This window comes from Eubalaena glacialis, chromosome 9, assembly GCF_028564815.1.
Source record: "Eubalaena glacialis isolate mEubGla1 chromosome 9, mEubGla1.1.hap2.+ XY, whole genome shotgun sequence".
NCBI lineage: Eukaryota > Metazoa > Chordata > Mammalia > Artiodactyla > Balaenidae > Eubalaena > Eubalaena glacialis.
In genome coordinates this window covers 18,919,902-18,944,022 of record NC_083724.1, presented here as the reverse complement: position 1 = coordinate 18,944,022, position 24,121 = coordinate 18,919,902, and the positions used below count along the sequence as shown (strand labels likewise).

General features: G+C 41.5%; 1 protein-coding gene across 1 annotated transcript in view; it reads left to right on the top strand.

Annotated features, from left to right (window-relative positions):
• The window catches only part of PAPPA (pappalysin 1), a 248,894-nt gene that overhangs the window by 100,407 nt on the left and 124,366 nt on the right, over positions 1 to 24,121 (top strand). The window contains exons 8-9 of the mRNA XM_061201000.1: positions 9,555 to 9,683; positions 15,344 to 15,435. Coding sequence (XP_061056983.1) covers positions 9,555 to 9,683; positions 15,344 to 15,435 — 221 coding nt within the window. The remainder of the gene's footprint in view (positions 1 to 9,554; positions 9,684 to 15,343; positions 15,436 to 24,121) is intronic.

Here is a 24,121-nt window from a genome sequence, read left to right as displayed (position 1 = left end):
GTCTATGTCCTATACCTCAGTAAGATTTGAGGTTTGAGTTTACACTGCTTAGTATGGTCTGGGAATGCCTAAACTGAAAAACTAACTGGAAAAAAAAAAAAGAAGAAGAAGAAGAAATCATTCTAGACAAGTAATGTTCCAAGGGTACCTAGAAGTTATCCTCTGAGGGAGGATATAGACTTGACCTTGGGGATGCATGATTGTCACAGATTAAAACCCAATGAACATGAGTTGACATGTCAGAATTAAAAAAAACACAAAAATGCAAAAATATAAGAGTAAGGGTCAGAAATCAACATCAGAGTTTTTATTAAATTTTGATTTTGATAATAAGTCTGCATATTTGTATTTTAGTATAACCAAAAAAAGAAATATAATTAGAAAATGTAGTCTGCAAAAATTAGATGGATGGACTAAGAAGGGCTAAAGAGTAGAAATAAAGAAATCCAATACACCCAAATGAAAGCAAGAAAGGGGGAAAATAAATAAGCAGAGAAAAATAATGATAAATGGAAAGCACAAAGAAGATGGGAGAAATAAATCTAATATACTAGTCATTACACTAATCAGATTAAAGTCGACTATGAAAATGAAGACTCTCAGGTTGGATTTAACTAAAGCTAAGTTCACTGAAAGGTAGAAGGTAAAGGAATGCAAAATATTTGCCAGGCAAATACTAACCAAAATGTTACATTAATATTATTATCAGGCAAAGGAAACATTAAGACAAAAAAAAAAATTCTAAGATAAAGAGTTCACCATATAAAGGTAAAAGGAAGTTATCTAATGATTTTGAGCTTGGATATACCAAATAACATGACCTGAAAATATATAAATCAAACATGACTCTTACCTAAAAAAAAGTGATAAACCTATAATATTATGATATTTTAACATACCTTTCTCCATAATTAATAGAACAAGCAAACTAAAATAATGATATAGATGATTTTGAACAACACAAAAAATATGTCATCTGATAAAAATATATAGAACCCTGCTACTGAATTAAGTATAAATATTTTCTTCTAGGATATGTAGAACTTTTTTTTTTTTAATTTACCATGTCCCAGGCCAAAAAATGAATCTCAGCAAATATCAAAGAATCAGTATCACATAGAACAGTATTTCTGTCTATAACACAGCACATAAATATATAAACAAGTAAACAAGTGGACAAGTAAATAAATGAAGAAGACAAAAATTTTTGGTCAATTAAATGTATGACCAAAAAGCAAAAATCTTACACAAGTTACTAGCAGACAGAATTTATCAATGTGTTAAAACCCACACACTCAAACAAACACACGCATTGTTTCAAAGCTGGATTTTCCTAGAATAAGATGAGACTTTAAAGTTAGATGGTCTATGAATGTAATTCACAATACCAGCATATGAAATGATGTTTTAAAATAAAATTGTCTTACTAGATGCAGAATTTTAAAACTCTTAATAAAATCAGGTCCCTTCATGATAGAAAACAAAACAAAACTAGTAACACCATTGGCTCTACCTAAACCAGCTTGGTGAGAAATACCAACAAAATTTCTGAGGATTGAAAAGGGAGAAACTTGGGACTTCCCTGGTGGCTCAGTGGTTAAGAATCCGCCTGCCAATGCAGGGGAAAACAGGTTTGATCCTTGGTCCAGGAAGATCCCACATGTCGCGGAGCAGCTAAGCCCGTGAGCCACAACTACTGAGCCTGCACTCTATAGCCCGCGAGCCACAGCTACTGAGCCCACACGCCACAACTACTGAAGCCCGCGCTCCTAGAGCCTGTGCTCCGCAACAAGAGAAGCCACTGCAATGAGAAGCCCGCACACCGCAACAGAGAGTAGCCCCCGCTCGCCGCAACTAGAGAAAGCCCGCACGCAGCAACGAAGACCCATCGCAGCCATAAATAAATAGATAGATAGATAGATAGATAGATAAATAAATAAATAAAACTATCATTATCCTCATCTGTAAGAGACTACAAAGAAAAATTAATAAGAATCAACAAATTACTGGAATGAATAAAACAGTCGGTGTAGAATATCAATTTATAAATTATTTTTTGTCAGCTATAAGACATGAGGATACAAATATAGATATACATGCACATGTGTGCATACATGTGTGTGGATGGATAGGTAGATTAAAGCTATCATTTACTATAGTACTGACATCTATAAAATGCTTAGAGTTAGGAATATATCCCTAATAAAAAATCATCACAATTTTTATGAAGAAAGCTTTAAAACTTTACTGAAATCATAAAAGAGGACCTAAATAAATAAAGAGATAAACTGTGTGTATAAGTGGGGGATACAATGTCATAAAGAAGTCTTTTATCCTCAAATGCTTCTATAAACTCAATGAAACTGGAATTAAAATCCCAACAGGCATTTCAAAAAATGAAACTAAAATTTCACATGAGAGAGCAAAAGGGTCTTTTGACGGAGAAAACCAAAGTATAGAATGGACTTGTAGCATAAATCAAGACTTGTTTAAAACTATGGAAATTAAGACAGACTGCTATTGATAAGATAATAGAAAAAAAATAGACTAATGAAACAAGATAACCCAGAAAAAAAAACTTATCTAAGTTCTGAATGATATATGGCAAAGGCGGCATCACAATTCAGTAGTGAAAGGATTAACTTTCACATAAATAACGTCAGACAAATGATTCATCCCTATTTGGGGGGAAAACAATCCTTACCACACATCATTTTAAAAACTATTTGTGGTTGATTGAAGCCATACATGTAAAAATGAAAACTTAAAACTATTGAAAGGAAATAGGGGAGACTATTTTAATACCTTGGAGTAAAGAAACATTTATTCAACAAGCCATGAAAAGGACAAATCAAGAAGGAAATGATTTAAAAATTTTATTCAACAAAACAACCTAAACAGAATGAAAAAAACAAAACAAAACTAGGAGTCACAGACTTAGAAATGGTATTTGCAGAACTGTTAATGACAAAGGATTAGTATCCAGTATCTGTAAATGCATGACATATCAATAAAGAAAAAGAACCCAATTTAAAATAGGCCAAAGTGATGAACAAGCAGTCAGCATGCTAGAAACATATGTGGTGAGCAAACACATGAAATGATACTTAGGCTTGTTGGTAATCAGGGAAACACAAAGTAAAATAGTAATTAAATACCATTTAATACACATCAGATTGGCCAAAAATCAAATGTTTGGTGGAATCAAGTGCAGCCAGGGACCTGGAGCAATGGGAAATCTGCTGGTAGGTGTGTTAATTGGTACAATGATTTTGGATAATAATTTGGCAATATCTAATAAAGTTGAAGATGCAATTATCTTCAACCTAGCGGTACCACTTTAGATATATTTCCTTCAGAAACTCTTGCTTTACGTGCAAAGGAACATGAACACAAATGTTTAAGGCAACATTATTGGAAATAACAAAAAAGATTACATAATAATGATACTACTAATAAGAGAGATATAACCCAGGTGCCTATCAGGAAAGAATGGTCAGATGTAGTATGTGATGTTCATACAGTAAAAGACTTATGTCAGTGAAAATAATGAGCTAGATCCACGTGCAGATCTATTGGTCATCTACATGATCAATATGTATGATCTCAAAAGCAATGCTTGGTAAAAAAAAAAATAATAAAGCCAGATGCATAGTAATAAATGTAGTATTAAAACATGTAGGAAGTTCAAAACATGCAAAACAATACGTACGTTCAAGAAGTATAAAAACATTCATGGGAGAGAGGGAAATGGGATACAGGAAGAGCACACGGGTAGGTTGAAAACAAATATATAAAACAGTGTATTTTATTTCTTTTACACCAAAAATAAAAGATGTGGAGAAAATATGGCAAAAGGTTATAATTTGACAAAGCTGGGGAGTAAGTGTACAGACATTTGTTATAGTGTTCTTTGTACTGTTCTATGCGATTAATATATTTTCTATTTAAAACAATCGTAATGGTATGTATAAAGTCCCTTGGCACATCGTCTCAGGCTCAAAAAGTGATCGTTTCCTTCTCTTCCCATTCTTGGCTGGAAGATGGTATACAAACTGCCCAGGCATTACCCTCTCACCCTTAGTCCAAGGCAGCACTGGAATACTTGGGCTCTTCCTAAGCCAGAGGCATCCTAGGTGGTCCCCCTACCATGTCTCCCAGCTCAGTCAATCTGGGTGGTAGATCTTGAACTACACCCATTCTCAGTGCAGAATTGTAACTGCTGAGGCAGCTTCTAGCTTGTAGAAAATCTCATGGCAGAAAGATGCAACACTACATTCCTCATTAAATTAGAGCTGCTCGTCACATTCTTCCCAGATTCCCATTTTGTAGATGAAGAAATGGATGCTCAGAGAGAGGAAATGGCTTGCCCATGGTTAGTGAGTCAGTGGTGGTATTTAAAAGGATGTGTGTCTCTCCTGACTTGTAGAACTTTCCAACTGGTCTTTGTATGGATACTCTACTTGATTCCAAAACTAGGTCTTTTAACTTCTATTCTGCTGTATTTTTCAGTTTATAACAGCTGTGGCTTCCATCTCCAGATAGCACTGTCTTGGGATGGAATTAGACTTGGCTCAAGTCCCTGCCCTCTGACAAAAGCAGTGTGACTATAGGCAGATAGCTTAACCTTCCTAAGTGTTACTTTCCTTATCTGAAAACTTTTCATAGTAATTATTCAAGGAACTGTTGTTTTGATTAAATGATAGTGTTCATATGAAGGCATAGTGCCTGGCATATGATAAATAGGAAACAAATGGAAACTACAATTGCTATAATTATTGCAGAAGGTGGAATATCAAAAAAATATAACACAGTTTAGTTACACAGACTATTTGGAAACATAGAGTGTGATAAATGAATGCTATAATATGGAAACAGTAGGAGGTCAATAAGGAGTAATCAAGAGGCTCAGAGAGAGTTTCCTAGAAGAAGCAAAATGGAATATTTCCATTGTGCAATGAGGTTCTCCCTCCCTCTTTCTCCTATTGTACTTTCATAGTTCTCATTTTATCTTCACATTGGTATGGGACAAGAATCATATATCTCAATTAAAAGATAGAAAAACAGACCGAAAGAAGTAAAGTGACTTGCCTGTAGATTTCAGAGGGGTTTTTAATTGACCTATCATGATATTAATTACACACCATAATTTTAAGAAATAGATGTTTTTGCCAAAAGCTAAGTCATGGAGTACTTAGGCTCCTTAATAACATATATATTCTTAAGATAATGATTTTATAATATATAACTAAATTTTCTATAAGGTTGTGCTCCAAATTTGATACACATTACCATCAATACATTTTCTGAGGAGGAATACTGAAAGATCATACCACTTAGGAATGTCAGTATTTTTGTTTCTAATTGCCAGAAATGCAAACCTAAGGCAGATATGTCATTTGAGACATTTGTGAAACAATGATGGTTAAACATTAAAAACATTAAAAAAAAAGAAGTCATGCCAAGGCTGCAAAAAAACAACCCTTCAAAATAATCTCATCACATTTAAATACTGTCATTTAAATTTACTAGCTAAAAACATGAAATTAATCTGAGATGCAGTGTGAAGAATTAATGATTAAATACTAGTGGAGGTTAGCTTTTTAAATAAGGATAAAATAAAATGGCCCTCAGAATTCTATGAGAGAAATCGGAAGTGATGAAACTAATCATGTTTCAGATGAAGTGGTAAAATTTTAGTTCCAAACAAAGAGTAAATAGGAAGTTTCAGCTTGGTAGCATGCTCCCATCGCTGCACTAAATGGGGAGATATTGAGCTGGAGAGTAGCTTTGGATCTAAGAATATTCTGATGGTGTTGGAAAGACTGGAAAAGGGAGATGCTAGAGGCAGGAGGGCAAGCCAGAGGCTGCTTCAGCCATCAAGTTTGGGATGTAGGTGGCAGCAGGGGTGCAGAGGGAATGACATGGAAGCTGTTGGGTGGGGGAAATTGACAAGGCTTAGGGTCTGCCTGGATGTGGGAGGTTCAGGAGGGGAAGGAGTTCAAGTGACAGCATAAGACTTTCCAGATGGTTTTCAGAGCAGCTGAAAGGAACAACTTGACATAAATGTCCTACTTTTAGACCAACCATGAAATAGGTCCTAACCTCCAGCAAAGCCTTCAGAAGCCACTACCCTGTCCTTCTGAAAGAACTCTCTTCTACCTTAGGCTCTTGAGAAAAGAGCCCTAGTTTAGCATTAATGGTAACTTTAACTTGGAGAACATGTAGTTTTATCACAAGAATTCTTCAGTGGAAAAATATAATCTTTTCAATAGTATTTGTATCCTGTTCTTTCTTCCCTAGCTTTTTATGAAGGGAATGACTTGGGCTTCTGTTTTCCTATCTGAAAACTTGGGATAACAACCCCTGCTTCAAAGAGCCACTCTCAGGCTTCTGTGAGATAATGATGCATGTGCCATGCACACACAGTTTGTAAGGAGGGTTATTAAGGTTTCTCTACCAATCAGATATGTTCTATATGATGCTGGTGGGTAACAAGGAGGACAGTAGTGGAAGTTACTGGGGGACAGATTTTGCCCCAGGGTAAAGACATACCATCTGGGATCCAGAAATTGCAGAAGTTGAGAATAGCCACCTAGAGAGAGAGAGCAAGCTGCAGGCAATGAGAGTGTTCTAGCCAAACGATATGGTAGAAAAGAGACTTTCCATCAAGCTATGGCACACATGATAGATGGTGGCCTCATTCATCTTCATGGGTTTACCAAACCAAGTTTATATATAGTTATCTGCCACTTCTTCCCTTCTACGAAAGAGAGCATAGCATAATTCCAGTGAGTGAGAATGTTGATAATTCAGCAATAATTGTAGTGGGTTAACATTTGTTAACTATCTATCATTGGCTGGGCACATAGGTGCTTTATATATGTTCTTACATTCAATCTGTGGGAAAATGCTGTGAAACTAGGTTTATGACTAATTTGAAATAGGCTCCTGCCTATGACTTCTCAGCTGGCAAATGATGAAGCCAGGATGGAAACACATGTTTGCTTGCCTCACAGTGGTGTTTATTGAGAAGGAGGAGGAGGGGGAGGAGGGGAGGAAGGAGGGCAAGGTATGGGGAGGAGGAGAGCATTCACAAATATTAGCAGAGCACCTAAATATTATCATCCATAAATCATTTGGACACACACCACAAATGAAAAACACAATGTAGAGAAGTAATTTTCACACTCTCACGCTTTTCCACAGAAGTGCTCCGTGTGCTTCAGACGGTGACCATATGCCCCCAGTGGCCTGGGAGGTAGCCTGAAGAAACTTCTTTATTTTATTCCATAACTCGGCCATGGCTGTTTAATATAAAGTGTACCTCCATATTTTAGAGAAAATTAATGTACAGTAGAATGCATGTCATCTTTATCTTGTACCTTCATGTTACCCCTGGGAAAAATCACTCTTCCCCCTGCCACAATATTCCAGCTTTAGAAGCATTATCTGAAAATGTATACATTCATTAGTCTAGAGGTGGTTAAAATATCCAGTAAACTTTTTTAAAGGCCTATAATTATACCAACAAATTAGCATTTCAGAGGTTTACAAGGCACCAGTTATTCATACATTCATACATACAGTATCTCAAGATTTTTATGCATTTCATCCACTTAATTTTCATTGACAGAGCACTGCTGGAATCCCCAGGGACTTCTGGTCTACCCTCAATATTCCTATCTGCTCCAGCACTGCTAAAACAAACTCTCCTTTGGGTAATAAGCCAAACATTCTCAGGAAGGCTGTGTTCCCCACCAGCCTCCTTCAGTGCTCATAAACTCCAGCTCATCATTGTGTTGAGAGTCAGGAGACGTTGTCTGACTGTTGTTGCTGCACCTGCTATCTTATTGGACTTATCCAGACAGCCCTAGCCCTCAGAGCAGCTGAAACAACAGATGGGCAGGAGGACTTGAGATGTTTTTGACACTGTCCTTTTGTTTATGGAATCCCCCCCTCACCCCAACTCTGGAATCTGATAGGAATTCTCTTCATGACCATTTTGTGTTTTTTCCCATGACACATTTTTATTATTAAAAAGTAAATAATTGGTGCAGAGGGAGATGAAAGAGAATAACATTTCCTTTTGAAAATGGTCGAAAAGGAAATGAGGATGGTGATTTGGTCACGTGGATAAATATATCTTTGCCTGGAAGATAATTGGCAGTAGCCAGATTCCTTTGATGGCAGGGGAATTCAAGCAGGGAGATGAGAGGGGATAAGAAGGGGAGGGAGGTAATCTGGTGTAAGGTTGAGTGTGAGGAAGGTAGAACAGGCATTGCTCTAGGAGGTCTTGAGAGCAAAGGAGAGACGCAATCTAGGCAAATTGGAAAGCTAGCAGGAACCAGTGCCTGGAATTGCGGTTCCAGGACAAGATGCCCCTTTGTAAGGAGTGAGATTGTTAAAACAAACCTGAGCTAGGGATTAGGGAGGCAGAATGCAGGATATAATTTAATGTCATATGGTTGTAAGCGTTTTGCTTAATCTCTCTATGCCTCAGATCCATCATCTGTAAAATAAACATGAAACTACTAGTACACATGTAGTATTGTTTTGGTTCTCAAATGAGAAAACACGTGGAAAGTGCTTAGCCCTGGTCCTGACATTCAATTAATAGACGCTGCTATTATTATTATTTTAGTCAAGAGTGAGAGGCACAGGGAGGAGCAAGTGGCAGGGAGATGGAGAATCACTGGATGTGAAACATAAGGAAAGGGCTTGCTTGCTTGTGATGGGGTTTCTGCTCAGATCTTAAAAAGAGGGCAATAGATCAGACAGTGCCCACAGAATCTCACATGGTGCTTTCTCACCTCTGTGCCTTTGCTTCTCCCATTTATTTTTCCTGGATGGCGTTCTCACAAACACCTTCATTATGGGCCACATACCGTACAATTCTTATCCACCAGGGTTATTGTAAGGGCTAAATTAAAGATAAAAAGGACCTAGTAATATTCACGGTAATATGTCATTTTAGTGACATTTAGATGCTACATTTTAGTGTAGTCCATCATGCATGGGAGAGTGCCTTAATCACAGTAGACATTAAAAATTATTGGATAACTAACTTACATGTGGAATCTAAAATACGACATAAATGAACATATCTATGAAACAGGAACAGACTCACAGACATAGAGAACAGCCTTGTGGTTGCCAGGGGGGAGGGGGATGGGGGAGGGAAGGATTGGGAGTTTGGGATTAGCAGATGCAAACTAGTATACATAGGATGGATAAACAACAAGGTCCTACTGTATAGCACAGGGAACTCTATTCAATCTCCTGTGATAAACCATAATGGAAAAGAATATGAAAAAGAATATATATATGTATAACTGAGTCACTTTGCTGTCCAGCAGAAATTAACACAACATTGGAAATCAACTATACCTCAGTAAAATTAAAAAAAAAAAACAAATAAAATTATTGGGTAATTAAATGTGCATGTGATATCAAAAACAAGCAAGACTGGTAGACATGTACTCAAGGGGATCCATTTTGTCTGTCCCCAGCCTTGCATCTGTATAGTTAATAGTCTTCTTTATGTTTTCCAGGGATCTAAATCTTGGCAGTGTGTACCAGTACTGGGTCATCACTATTTCAGGAAACGAAGAGAGTGAGCCATCACCTGCTGCCACATACATCCATGGAAGTGGGTACTGCGGTGATGGCATCATCCAGAAGTAAGTAGGCCTAACTAAAGAGAGGGGTGGGAGCGATGTTAAGTAGGCCAAGAGATGGTCAGGGTGCCAAATAGAAGAGCTTATGGGGTACTCTTCAGGGTTGAGCTGTGAGTTATGAGGGATCCTCAGCAGTCTGCCAATTTGTCTGCAAGCAGTTCACTGGCCTCAGAGAAAAAGCAATGATTCTTTTTTGAACAAACACGTTTCTCAAGCATGTAATACAATATAAGATTTCCATAGAGCTACCATTATGCACTTACTACCAGTATGCTCTTGTTTCTAATTGTTTTATGTGTACTACAAGGATTCTATTAGTTTTTTCCACCCCAGGCCACATTCACTTAACAGGACACAGTGCACCTAGGTTAAAACACTTTTACATTCTTTGCTGGTTACCATTTACATTTCTTAAAACTGCATGTTTATTTATTATTTCTGTTGTATCGTGTTATATCAACAATTTACAAACTGGGTCAGAGCCTTATAAAAACAGCAAAATATTTCAACTCTCTATAATGTTGAAACCATAATAGTAAACAGTACTCCAGAGTGAATATTGAATGTGATTATAAGTTCAGGGAGGCAAGTGTAAAGATTCCACACGAGCAGCCAAAAAAGGAAAAGTGTGATTAGAAGATGTAAAGCTGTGTGTCTAAAAAATGGATTTTATTGGATCATCAGTCCATCCATCCCCTGTCCACAGGGCAAGATGTTATGCAACTGAGAAATAGTTGCAAGAAGCCATCAAGACTTTTGCACTGTTGGAAAAAAAAAAAAGTAAATCTTTGAGTTTTTTTCCTCCAGAATAAGCACAAAAGTATTTTCGGTCACTAAATTGAATGGTTTTCTCCCTAGAGATGAAAAAGAGACCAAGAATCATGCACAGTTAAGTTCCTTATTGCTAAAATTGTGTTCTTTATTGTGAATATAGTTACGAGTCACACTATTGCTAAGGGACTTTTAAAACTATTGGCAGGTTTAATGATAAACGTTACGTATGGAGATGACACAACAAGCTATTGGCAAAGTTCCTTCATTAAATGGCACTGTTGGGTGTCACATAATATCTGTGCAACATGGAATTGCAATGACTATTTCTGTAGGGGGAGGGGCACCCTAAAGAGAATTTGTTTCACAGTTGGATGAAACCACTGATGTACAGAACATGAATCGGCTCATAGGTATAGTTCATATATGAAAGAGAAGGGCTCGATGACTATTTCTTTTGGTTTATCATTGACACTAGTGTTTGAGGTCAAGAGCAACTTAATTTGGTACTGATGATTTTGTGGTGTGTAATATATACTGGAAACCTGCTATGGAATGAAAGGACCAGATAGGAACACAGCAAGGATGACACAGTGATGCAAGGAAAGAGTTTGCACAAGAATACCCATCTGCACAGACATCTGTTATTGGCCAGCAGTTTGCTTTCTGATCATGACTCAGCCTTGAAGGGAAAAGTAGATGTCCAGAATATGATCAGATGTGGGCCAATGAATTACAACTGCCCAACTTACTGTGCAAAAAGATAACAGTATGTGTAAGATTCTGCACCCCCATACACACTGAAGTATGCCAGCTGTTACAAGAAGGGTACTAAGTCAAGTTTCTGAAATAACGAATGACTTTTTTTTAATGTTGACATTGATAAAGGCCAGTAATGATTATTTGCACAATTTCAAGTGGCTTGCTGAAGGGATGTATCTCAGGGATATATATTCATGTCTTAAATGTCCTGCATCTATAATTTCAAAGCTGAATTATCTAGATTTCCATACGGAGGAGATAATATAAGGATTTTTAAGCGTTGAATTATGATACAAACCACCTGATTGCCAAGAATTTGACTCCTCAAGCATAGAAGATAAAACTCCTCACTTGTCAGAGAATGAAATTGATGGCGTGCTGTCATGTGTACTTAAGATCCTCCTCCAAATGCAACAACCAAACATGAAGATATGGTTTCTGGTGCTTAATGTAACAAAAGTGGGCAAAGGGAAGATAGTCACTGTTTTCTCCCACATTAAGACATCGACTTCTAGCTTTTGATGCAGCTGTTGTCTGATGGAACCCTGAGCAACTGAGCAAGACAATCTCCAGGGAAAGTGCCCTGTCATTTGTGGGTACAAGATTGAGCTACATATCCAGAATATCCAGGAAACAGTCACGGTCATTGCTGACAACCCATAATTGTGATTTGGGATTTTCTAATTTAGCACGAGGAATAAAAAAACAAACCCACTAGATGTAGGAACTGATCTATGGTTCAGTCTATCCATTTTGGAATCAGATATAGGTACACTGGTAAAACACTGCAAACAATATTATTCTTCTCACTGATCTAAAACTACTAGTAGTAGTAGTAGTAATTTAAATAGTATTCTTAACAAAGATTTTTAGTATTTTTTTACCTAGAATTAATATCCTGCACAGACATCAAATACGTGTTGAATTACCTGCAGGTACCAAATAGTTGTTGACATACTTTATAGAAAACTGAATGCAGCTTATGGATGATTCCCTAAGCAAAAAAAACCAAAACAAAATAAACTTTGAAGGAAAGAAAGGATGCCATCTTCGCGAATTGGATTTTTCATGGGAGGATCCATGCTAATTTACTGTACATATGCAAAGGAATTTACAAATAAATACAGATAGACTCAACACTCAGTGAGGGCCCTGATGAATGAAAGCACTGGATGAATCTTATAATGATAATTATAAATATTTATTGAGACTCTACTAGGCAGGAGGCACTGTGCTACATTATGATCTCCTTGGGTCCTTCCAACAACCTTGTGAGATAGGTCTTATTACAATACTTTACGAAAGAGACAACTTGCACACAAAGACTAAAATGGTTTTCTGAAGCTTACACACCCAGTAAGGAGCAAAAGCAAGATGTGAGCCCAGGGCCCAGGTTCTCATCTGGATTTACCATTGCCTTGCTGTGACTGACAGCCCTGCAAAACTAACAAGTGAAGGAGTAACCACGTGCTATCGGCTCTGTCCCAGACACTGTCCCAGGCGTCAGGGTGCTAGGATGACAAAGACTCTGTCACATCCTTTGGCATCTTAAAGCCTAGGATAAGGTGCTCTCAAGTAACAGGCAAAGGCAGTCAGTTTGACAAGTGCTCTGATAGATGGAGCCCCTTGTCTTTGGACTCAGAGAAGATGGCCACCCACTCCAGCCTGGGAGGTCAAAGAACGTTTCTCAGAACCTGTCTATCTAATGATAGATCTGTCATGCCTAGAAGATATTTGTGGTGACCCTAATGTTTTGCTTAAACCAATAGAACTTATTGTTTGGGTGGTGAGGGAATGGGTTAGAAGTGTTCTTTGTGGCTTAGGGAAACCAGCCCAGGTTTAAAAAAAAAAAAAAAAAAAAATCTCTCCCCAGATAACCCATGAAATAGCTAAGAAGCACAAGGCCACCACCAATTTCCAGCGTGCAAGATTTGCTGGCAGAGACTGGAATATGGGCCCAGCTTGGAATATATCAACAGAATTCTTTTCTCATGGGTTTGCAGACAGGAGAGAAATTGGGTGGCTCTTCAGAGATCAATGCAATGTCCTAGTCATTGTAAGGATTGATTACAAGGCACCATCCTGCTACTCTGACACCTCCTAAAAGCAACAAACATTTCCCAGTGTAATTGCCCGGGTGAAAGGCAAAGTCTGAGGCTTCTTCCATGCTGGGACAGGTCCCAGCTGGTCTCTGGGGATGAAGGGGCAACTGCCACACACTCTGCGGAGACCTCCCAGGACAGGTGGGTGGGCATGGGAACTGTGGCTCTCTGAGCATCTACTGTATGTCGCTCGCCAGGCCAGCCGCCTTAAGTTACATTCCATTTTTGCACCAACGCTAAGGAGTAGGTGTAATTATCTCCATTTTAGCCCATGAGAAGACTGAGATTCAATGTCCCGAACAGCACTGTCCAATGGATTTTTCTACAATACTGGAAATAGATTCTGTGCTGTCCAGTATATTTGCCACTCACCACATCCAGCTATGGAGGACTTGAAATGTGGTTACTGTGACTAAGGAATGGAAACTTTAATTATTTTTGATTTTAATTGATGTAAATTGTCAAAGATAGAAATATCAGAGAGAGAGAGAGATTAAGGGACTTGTCCGAGATCACACAGTTTGGAACATGGGGCTCTAAACCCAAGTTTCTGTTACTAAAAGGATGGGAGGGACTTCCCTGTTGGCTCAGTGGTTAAGAGTCCGCCTGCCAATGCAGGGAATACGGGTTCGAGCCCTGGTCCGGGAAGATCCCACATGCCGCAGAGCAACTAAGCCCGTGCGCCACAACTACTGAGCCTGTGCTCTAGAGCCCGCAAGCCACAACTACTGAGCCCACGAGCCACAACTACTGAAGCCCGTGCGCCTAGCGCCCGTGCTCCGCAACAAGAGAAGCCACCGCAATGAGAAGCCCATGCACTGCAACGAAGAGTAGCCCCCGCTCACTGCAACTAGAGAAAGCCCGCGCGCAGCAACAAAGACCCAACGCAGACAAAATGCAGATAAATAAATAAATGGATGGGGGTTTTCCAGAAAGTGGTAACCCATCCAAACTTTCAGTTGTTACTCCTCCTTCTCTTTCCCTAGGTCCAATTCAGAGAGCATTGCTCATTTTCTGCCCATCCTAACCATTGCAGAATCATCCTTAGGTGATGGAAATAATTCCTAAAAAAAAATGAGAGGAGGCGTTTTTATTTCTTAACAGCATAGGACACAGGCCTTAGAGTTCTTGACACTGTGAAATGACACACCCAATGGAGAAGGCAATGTTTTCTGATCTAAGGAAGATCAAACCTGAACATGTGGATGGAAAAATTCTTTACCTTTAAGTGCACTGGGGGTATGGGGATAGGGCTAAGGCAGGGCATAGTGAAGAACAGCATTTATACTTTAGAGGCTCCAAAATTTCCTTCAAATCCTCAATTTTAAAGTGGAAGTGATGGGACTTCCCTGGTGACGCAGTGGTTAAGAATCCACCTGCCAACGCAGGGGACTCGGGTTTGAACCCTGGTCCAGGAAGATCGCACATGCCGCGGAGCAGCTAAGCCCATGTGCCACAACTACCGAGCCTATGTGCCACAACTACTGAAGCCCGCATGCCTAGAGCCCATGCTCTGCAACAAGAGAAGCCACCACAATGAGAAGCCCATGCACCACAACGAAGAGTAGCCCCTGCTCAATGCAACTAGAGGAAGCCCACGCCCAGCAACAAAGACCCAACACAGCCAAAAATATAAAAATAAAAATTTTAAAATAAATAAATTAAAAAAATAAAATGGAAGTGAGATTTCCCAGACACACTGGAGCAAAGTCTGTGCATCCGTTTGTTCATTCATTCATCCTCCTCTTACTCCCATCTTACTTGCTAACTTAACTAAGGAGATCTCAGCAAATGGGTTTGCAGCAGGAATTCTACTTTGTCATCAGAAACACAGTAAGGCAAACATAATAGAATCTCACAAATTCACCTTGTATGCATCTCATTTGGAAGAAACAGAAACTCAGATAGGGAAAGGGACTTGCCCGAGGCCTCACCAGAAAGTTCATGGCCCCGGAGAGGGACTCTTCCATGTCCAGCTGTGGGTCTGAAGCTGATCTGACAAATTTCCCCTCTATATCCATTCTGCAGAAGCCAAGGTGAAGAATGTGATGACATGAATAAGATCAATGGGGATGGCTGCTCCCTTTTCTGCCGACAGGAAGTTTCCTTCAATTGCATTGGTAAGTCTTTGTCCTTTCTCTGGGCCTGGCTGGAGAAGTGGACAGTGCAGAATGGCTAGTCAGTTACAGTAACAGCAATAGTTATAACTAAATGATAATTCACTCCTTTATATTACACATATTTATTGAGTACCTCCTAGGGGGCCAGGCACTGTTTTAGGTACTAGTGAATACAGCAATGGAAACAAACAAAATGGCAGGTATCCCTGCCCTCATGGAGCTTATGATCTCATAGATGATGGTGATGATGGGTAACCCTTTTGATCAAGCTTTACCTTACATACGTTATTGCTCTTCTTCATGCCAACTTCCAGGATAATTATTAGCATAGATTTTTAAGGCTTTTATTCTTACTTTAGAGATGAGAAAAATCAAAAGCCAGAGAGATTATAAAACATGTCCAGAGTCACACAGGTTAGGATTGAAGACAGAACCAGGACTCAAACCTGATTTTGTCCGATTCTCACACACAAGCTCAGTTCATTTTGCTGTACAACCTCTAGCCAGGATCCAGTCTCTCTGACTTGAGAAAAGAGAAATAACAGACCAGCCTGTGTTTAGAAAGCAAATGTCCTTTTCCCACCTTTATGTAGTCAGATGGGAAATTTGTTTTCCTCTGCCTTCCCCAGGAGTCTGGCTGATCTTGTTGTTTTAGCCGCACTTGGGAGGCCCTGGTCAGCCCCGGGCTGGTAAACAGATGGGGGCTGGGGGGCAGGGATGGAATTCTGAGCTGGCCCAGATGAGATCATGCTTCCTTTAAGATGCAAATCGATACCTGAAGATCAAAGGTCCCCTGGCTAATCCCTTGGGCTGGAGGTGAAAACTAATCACAATTCATTTGCAAGTACAAAAGAGAGAGGTGTTCCATCTAAGGAAGGGATGAAAACGTTGGTGGGAAGATTTCTCACTGAAAGGCAATTTTCTAGGAGGACTAAAGGGGAGGAAATGTCATCGGTTCCTCGCGTTTGCAGCACGTTGCAGGCGAGCTTTTAGACCTTTCTTCCCCTGGTATATTGTGAGCTCTGTGAGGTTTTTACCATGTATCATTTACCTTGTATTCCATTCTCAGACACATTTATTGAGCACCTACTATCTCCTTGGCACCAAGTGTGGGCTGAGCAACACAATAGAGGTGTCCCGAAACTGTTTGTGGATGGAAAGAAAGGAAGATATGGAGGGAGGAAGAACAGGAGAGTTTCCTGTCAGGGCCTTGGGTTTTTAAAGGGCAGAAGATTTTTTTTTTCTCTTCTCTGTTGATTTGAGTATGATTCATAATAAAACCTTGATATGAGCCTAGTGGTAGGGTGGAAAGAGCCTTGGACTAAATTTAAGACAACCAGGATCTCTGGTCCCAGCTGTGCTGAGAACTTGCTGCTTGAAGCTGGCCAAGTCACTTCCCTAGACTAGACCTCAGTTTACCTCCCATAAATTGAAAGGATTGGGTTAGGTGATCTCTAAGAGCCTTATCTGCACTTCTGTTGTATGGTTTCCAAAGTGTGTGACTATTTCTCATAATCGTGAGTTCTGCTTGAACCAACTCTCGGCTTTGCCATCATCCTCATGACGCCCAACATTACTGTCAGATCTTGCTGGAAGATGTCCACCTATTTTCCTGGCACTAAGATGGCATGTGACTTAAGCGCTTATGGGAAGAAGGTACGATGTGGTTAAGTTAGGATATGGTACTGTCCGTGGAACAGATCTGCAAATTACAATCCTTGGGCCAGAACTGGCCTACTGCCTATATTTGTAAATAAAGTTTTCTAGAACACAACACACCCATCTCTTATTATCTATGGCTGCTTTTTTGCTACGACCATAGAATTGAGTGGTTGCAACAGAGACCCTATGGGCCAAAGAGCCTAAAATATTTACTATCTGGCCCTTTACAGACAACATTTGCTGGTCCACAGATTTGGGGGTCATTGATACTATTGGTTGCTGGAGCCTAGTGCAAAGAGGAGGTGAAAGTTATGACGTGGTTCACCATTTTTTAGAAAAATAACTGAATTTTATACATACAGTGGTAGGGCTTAGGAGACTGTGAGTCCGGTCCTATCTTGCTTTAGCTCTTTGGGTATTCCTTCCCCACCTACACTTTGGCCAAAATGACTGGAATAGATCATGATTTTCAAGCTGTGTTAACTGAAAGGCTTAAGAGGAGAGGAGTGAAGATGAGGGAGTCACCAAGAGGATGAGACTTGGAGCCTCATAGATCCACTTTATATACTGTTATTCCCTGGTAGATCCTAAGAGATCTGCTGCTGATGATGATATGTACTGAACACCTATTGTATGCCGAGCACATTTATAACTCTCATTCTCCTAACAACTCTTTTAGTGCCCTGCTTTTCAAAAGAGGAGGCTGAGGCATGGGGAAGTGAACTAAGGATATGCAGTGAAGTGGTAGAGCTGGGACTTTCACCCAGAGAGTCTGACTCCAGAGCTTACTGTGGTGAGCTTCCTGCAAGATATTTTTTACAGGACAGCTCTTGGTCTTGTAGGGCTTTGGCGGTGAGCGAGGAACATACTACTGTGGAACAGTTCGTGTAATGAATTAATGGAATGGAATACAGAACTGTCGGTGGTACGGATGGTGTCCAGGGAAGGCTGTCTGTTCCCCTGCGTATTGAGTTTGGTTGTGTTAGAGGAAGGACCTCAGCTATGCACCCCCCAGCTCACCATTTAGAATTCCATTATAGAGACACAGAGATTCAGGACATGCCAGGAAGAAAGGAGTCTGTCCAGAGATCCCAGTGCCTAGGAACTATATTCCAAGGACAAACTCCATGGCTTTGAGTCTAGAAAGGCATCTTCCTCAAAGAAGAATAGTTGAAAAATAGACAGTGAATCCGTGGCTCCCAGAAGATCCAGGTTTAATGAGTCAGAGAAATGAGACGAGTGTGGGAGGCTTTGCTGGGGTGGATGTTGTTCTTATCACTGCATGTGTCAAGACGGTGATCAAGATGGTAGCCAAGAGAACAGGCTTGAGCGAGACTGACTTGGGTTGATACCCTGGCTTAGACATGTGACCTTGGCTAAGCCTCAGTGTTCTCATCCAGAAAATGGTAACAGTGCTGGGACTTAATTGTGGAAGATATTTACCAACATTTGTGGGCACTTGTTATCTGAATCCCTTTCCTAGATTTAGGAGAGAACTCTCCTTGTTGTAGTAATAGTGAGGCAGAGCCCCACGACAGAAGTTGGTAATGCAAGCATCTCCTCCTCCCAGTCTCCCTTGTAGCTGAATGTGGGCATGTGACCTACACTTTCCCCCTGACCCCCAATCATACACACCAACCCAAGACTGAATCAGAAGACGTAGGGACCCTGCAGAAATCATTTTGATGAAGATGGCGGGAGTGGCCACAACCCATGTGTTTCCAAAGTACCAATGACAGCATCTAGTATTAGTGCTGAAATGACTTTGTGTGGCCACAACTCTGAGATGTCTTCACAAGAGCAGTCCTGGGTGCTAATCTTGAGCTTGGAATCAGGCTTCAAAACACTCTCCAACCCTCCTAGGGAGTCTTCCCTAAGTATCCAATATGCTTTGAATAGATTTTGCTTGTTTGCTTGTTTTGCTTAAGTTAGCCAAAGTTGGTTTCTGTTGATTGTCACTTAGCATCCCTACTGAAGATTGTTGTCATAAGATGCTGTGAGGTTTAGCCCCATTCCTAGCAAGTTGGATGTGCTTACTGCGCACTAACCATTACTTCCCTCAGTGTGTGTTGGGGTGGGGGGTGAGTATCATCCACAACCACCATGTATGGATACCCACCAGGTGGCATGCCTTATGTCATGCACCTTTGTTTAATGTGAGCCTGTGTGGGGTCTCTTATGTCCAGATGAGGGATCTGAGACCTACTAGGATGCCTGAATTTGCCCAAGGTCACACAGTTCATAGAGCTATGATCCCATCTCCAGACGGAGAGCCTCAGCATTTTCTACTCTGCAACTCTGCCTCCCCAGCTGAATGATTCCGTCCATCCTTCCTTCCATGTTTTCTTCGTCCCTTCCTTTTCTTCTTTTTTATTTTTTTGTCACCGGCCATTTAGTCGGGCTAATGTTTTCCCTGGCTTTGGTAACACCAGTGTGAGGGTGGGTGACAGATTTATGGTGGCATTCTCATTCACTTTGCAGGAGCCCACACATCCGGAAGTATTCCCGAGGTGCCAATGTGTTATTATGCAACACCCTGGGACTTCCCTTTCCCACTTTCCCACCCCCAGAGCCCTCATCCCCAACACATAATAAGTTGCTTGTTAAAAGGAACACCACCCACAAGACCTCTTAGGCAATGAGGCTACATCCCCGGCAATGTGGAACTTATCTTGTCCTTTCCCCCCCTTTTTAAAATATAACATACACCAGGCCTGAGGTTTCAGTTAAAAAATGTGGTATCAGTGAAATGATAACTCCCCACACCCCATCCCAACAGGCTCTGGCTGGAGGCATTGTTCGCAGCGTTGGGAATTCTGTTTCTAAAGCACTGAGTCATAAACTACAGACAGGCTGCTGATAAAAGCTGAAGGAGGGAAGGTAACGGTCAAATTAGTCAGACAAAATGTGAAGCATCCCCAAAAGGGGTTATACTCAGTAATATATCTTGAGCGGGTGCTGGAAATATGCTACTTTCGGAGATGGCGTTTAATCCATTACAGGAGATGCGATTGTGGAGGACTTCTCATGCTGTGTTGATTTAGCACCCTGTGTCTTTCAGGAGAGCTGGGTCCAGGTCTTAGCTCAGACTTGAGAGCCTGGGTTGCAGCTTTGCATCTCCCCTCGGATCCTCAGTTTCTCCCTTTGTGAAATGAGAGTGATCGTGCTGAGGGCCCTAAGGCTTCTTTCCCTGTTTGCCAGTGAGGAATCCTCCATCTGTCAAACATCCATTTAAGGGCTTTGGGGTTTCAAATCCTGCTTGATGCTGATATATAGTTAAGAAAACAAAGCAAAGGGACCCCCACGTTGTCTTTCCCAGACACACACACATACTCCCTGCCTGTCTCTTTTTCCCTCTCCCTCCCCTCTCCCCTCCTCTCCCCCATTCCCTGCCATTAGCATTACTTTGTCTCTGGTCCGACACAGCATCTCCAGCCCTGTCCTAGAGCCAGGGCCAATAACTCAATTATCTGTGAGCAGATAAGGGGGAGGAGGAGGGATCAATCCACTTCCCCACCAGTCACTGGGAGGGGCGGGGGTCACCGAGCCTTGTGGCCCCTCTGTCAGGCTGCCCTGGCCTGCTCCGAGCCAAGGCGAGAAAGGAAAACAAGAAGATGAATCGCCATGTCTTCTTGGTGGATGTTCTGATGAGACTTTAGAACAACAGTGACTGAAAAGGAAAACAGCATCTGGTAGGGGGAGGGGGAGTGGAAGCGAAGGAAGAATGGGCTCTGCTGGGAGTTGCGTTTATTATTATTTTTCTTTCTAACAACATGAAATCATAATAGATGATCCACCTCTCACCTTAAAAAAAAAAAAAAATTGAAATTGAAAAAAAATAAAATACAACTTCTCCTGGCTGCACGTAGTCCTTCAGACCTCCCTCTGTGGAAAATATAGTGACTTTCACCAAAATACCTTCTTGAAATAAAGCTTCTTTTAACGTGAAGACAGGTCTTTAAAAGAAGAAAAGAGAAATGTTAGTGGTAATCATGGGAGTGGTGATGAAGGTGATGATGGTGATGATCTGTCAGCTAGCATGGGTGACATGCTTAGTACTGGCATAATGACACATGCCGTAATGATTAAGAACATGGATTTTGGGTGAGAAGCCAGGCCCAAACCCGTTTTATCTGTGCCTCAGTTTCCTCATCTGTAAAATGGGTTCGTGATAGTTCCTGCTTCTCACAGTTGTTGTGAAGGTGAAATGAGGCTCTGTAGGTAAAGCATTTTAAAACAGTGGCACCTAGTAGGTGTTATATATGTTTGCTAATGCTGCGATTATTATTGTTATTAATATCATTAATTTGAAAGCTATATCAATCTTTCCAGGAACCCTATGAGATAAATAATGTTATTATCCCAGGAGTGTAGAGGAACGAAAATGAGGTTCAGAGAGGCTAAATAATTTGCCCAAGATCACACAGCTAGAAAAAGCAGAGATGGGATTCACAGTACCTAGGCAAAGTCTGCGCACTTAACCATGAAGTTATTTCACTTATTAGGCACCCAACTGTACCCACTTCTGTGCTTAGAACCCTTTTTTCAAATGATTCCATTTACCCTTCCAGCAACTCCATTTAGTCAGAATAAGAATGCCCATTTTGCTGATGAGGAAACAGGGACACTGAGGTGAATTGCCCTAAGTCATACAGGCAAGAGGCTCAGAGAAGGAGACCTTAAATCCCGTCTGCCTGCTTCTAAAGACTGTGTCCAGTACCCAGACGAACCCTCGCAAAAGCAGTAGATAGCCTCTCTTTTTCACTATTTCTGCTTTGTTGCCGCTGACACAGCAGGAAACAAAAGTGAATGCATATATCCTTCCTGTGCCTTTTCATGAGTCATGAAGACGACAATTTTCAGTTATTATCCCCCTGTGAACATTCCACTGCACAAAGCCCATGCCCTTGACATAGCGCCATTCTGTGTTTTGGGCTGTATTTTTGATTTTAACAGCTCTCCCTCCATTGAATACGGCCACACTGTTTTTTAGACTAGGAGGAGTTTGACACTTTGTCCCGTTGTCATGGCAGTGTGTTGGTGACAGAGGAGCCCGAGTTCAAAGGTCTATTGGTTGTAATTACTACCTGGGTCATCTTGGGCATCTCCCACCCACTCACTGAGTCTCAGTCTTCTCTTCTGGGAAATGGACATAATCACAACACAGTTATGTTCAGAGAAAGACAGAAATAGCGCCTATAGAGTGTCTAGCACAGTGCCTGGCAGTTAGTAGACACTTCTGCTATCTTCGCCTTCCTCACTTCCCATCTCAGTTGTGGGGGATGCAAAGGCCACCTGTCCATCTCCGGGAAAAATGGTCCTGAGCTACATCCTGCCATCATGAGAAGTGGCTGAGACCCCTTGATCTCAGTCTCCCCAGCTGTAAAGTGATGGGGGTGAGCTAGATGAGCTCCCCCAGGCCCTTCCAGCCCCGACTTCCAGAATTTAAATCCCAGATCGTTATTGTTTTTAAACTGTGCATTTTAAAAGAAATGAGGGCTTGGGGAGGAGAAAGGAATTCCTTTACCCCGGAGGGTCAGAGGGGGTCACTGAGGGGACAAAGACTCAGGGAAGGGAGGTGATGGGGCGGAAGGCTGCTGTGCAGGGTGGGCCCAAAGATCTGAAGTCCTCAACCGGGAGGTCTGATGGACGCATTCAAACACCCTTGAGTCAGCACCAGTTAGGATCAAGCCTGCCATCCAGCCTCAGACCACGGCTTACCACCTCCTTTAGAAGCCCGGGAGGCCTACCCCACAGAGAGGCTAGTCAGGAATGAAAAGAAACAGGATGGCCTCAGATGCCAGAAGGGAGGAATTCTCGCCCTCAGTCCAGTTTGGCCTCCTGACTCCCAGGGAGGGGTGAGGCTCAGGAGGACTCGGAGCTTTCCTGAATTCAAGGAATTAAGACCAAACTTTGATGTGCACATTTGAAACGCAGCGTCCAAGGCAGGTGAATCTGGGTAGCCAAGAACCAGGGCTTCTTTGTGGCATTTAAAGTGACCAGAAATCCACCTGCCCATTCAGGTGCCTTGATGTGCATCTGCGTCTGTGCAGTCACGACCGAGGTAGCCCAGGAGAGGGGAGAGGCCTGGGGGGCAGGGGCCTTTCCTAGCTCCTGACTCTCTGCTCTTTCTTGGGGACCATGGTGGGTTGGAAGAGACATTCAATATTCATGAGCTGTGATCTCCACTTGAAGGGAGTGCCCTGGGGGAAATTGAAATATTAAGCAAGTGAGGGATGTAGGCCTAATTGTATCCTCCTTTTCTTTTTTGGACAGAGAAGTAATGTGCTTAAAATAAAATGATGGATGGGCAGTCAGGACTCTGTGAAACCCCACTGCTGTGGTCTGCAGGATAAAGCGGCTGTGTGCTCTAACATATGCCATCAGACCCAAGCAGAGGATGGTGCAGATTGGCTGCTGGGTCACGTCATGCCATTTATTCACACGTTTATTGATGGCTGCTGTGTGCCGAGCACTGTGCTAGTTGCGAGGGAAATGGCAGTGAACAAGGAAGGCCAGGGAGGCCAAGGAAATGACACTAATGACTATTTAAATGTAATTGTTGGAAATGCCACTGAGTGGAGATACATGAGGGTTTGTAAGTGAGGGACCTCCTCACGTCGAAGGGCTAGGAGAGGCCTCCTTGGAGACAAGACATTCAAGCTGAGACTTGAAGGTTGAATAGGAAGTGGACAAATTAGGGTGATGGGGAGCAGGGTGATGGAGTGAGGGTTGCAAGAAGTTCAGACTGTTAAATCCTCAAGGCAGGAAAGAGCTTTTGAAGGGGTCAGAGAAAGTCATCATGGCTGGATGATAGTGAGGGAGGGGAGAGAAGAGGCTGGACCCTGCAGGCTCTACTCCTCCAGTCCCTGAGGACCCCAGGGAGGCTGCTGCTTCCGGCATGAAAGGAGGAGAAGGCACGTCCTCTGTGTGCAGTCTATACTTGCAGCCACGCGCTGTACTGGGCACAGGAGGCAAATGCATGCTTGCCTAGATCAGGGGTCAGAAAACTACTGCCCGTGGC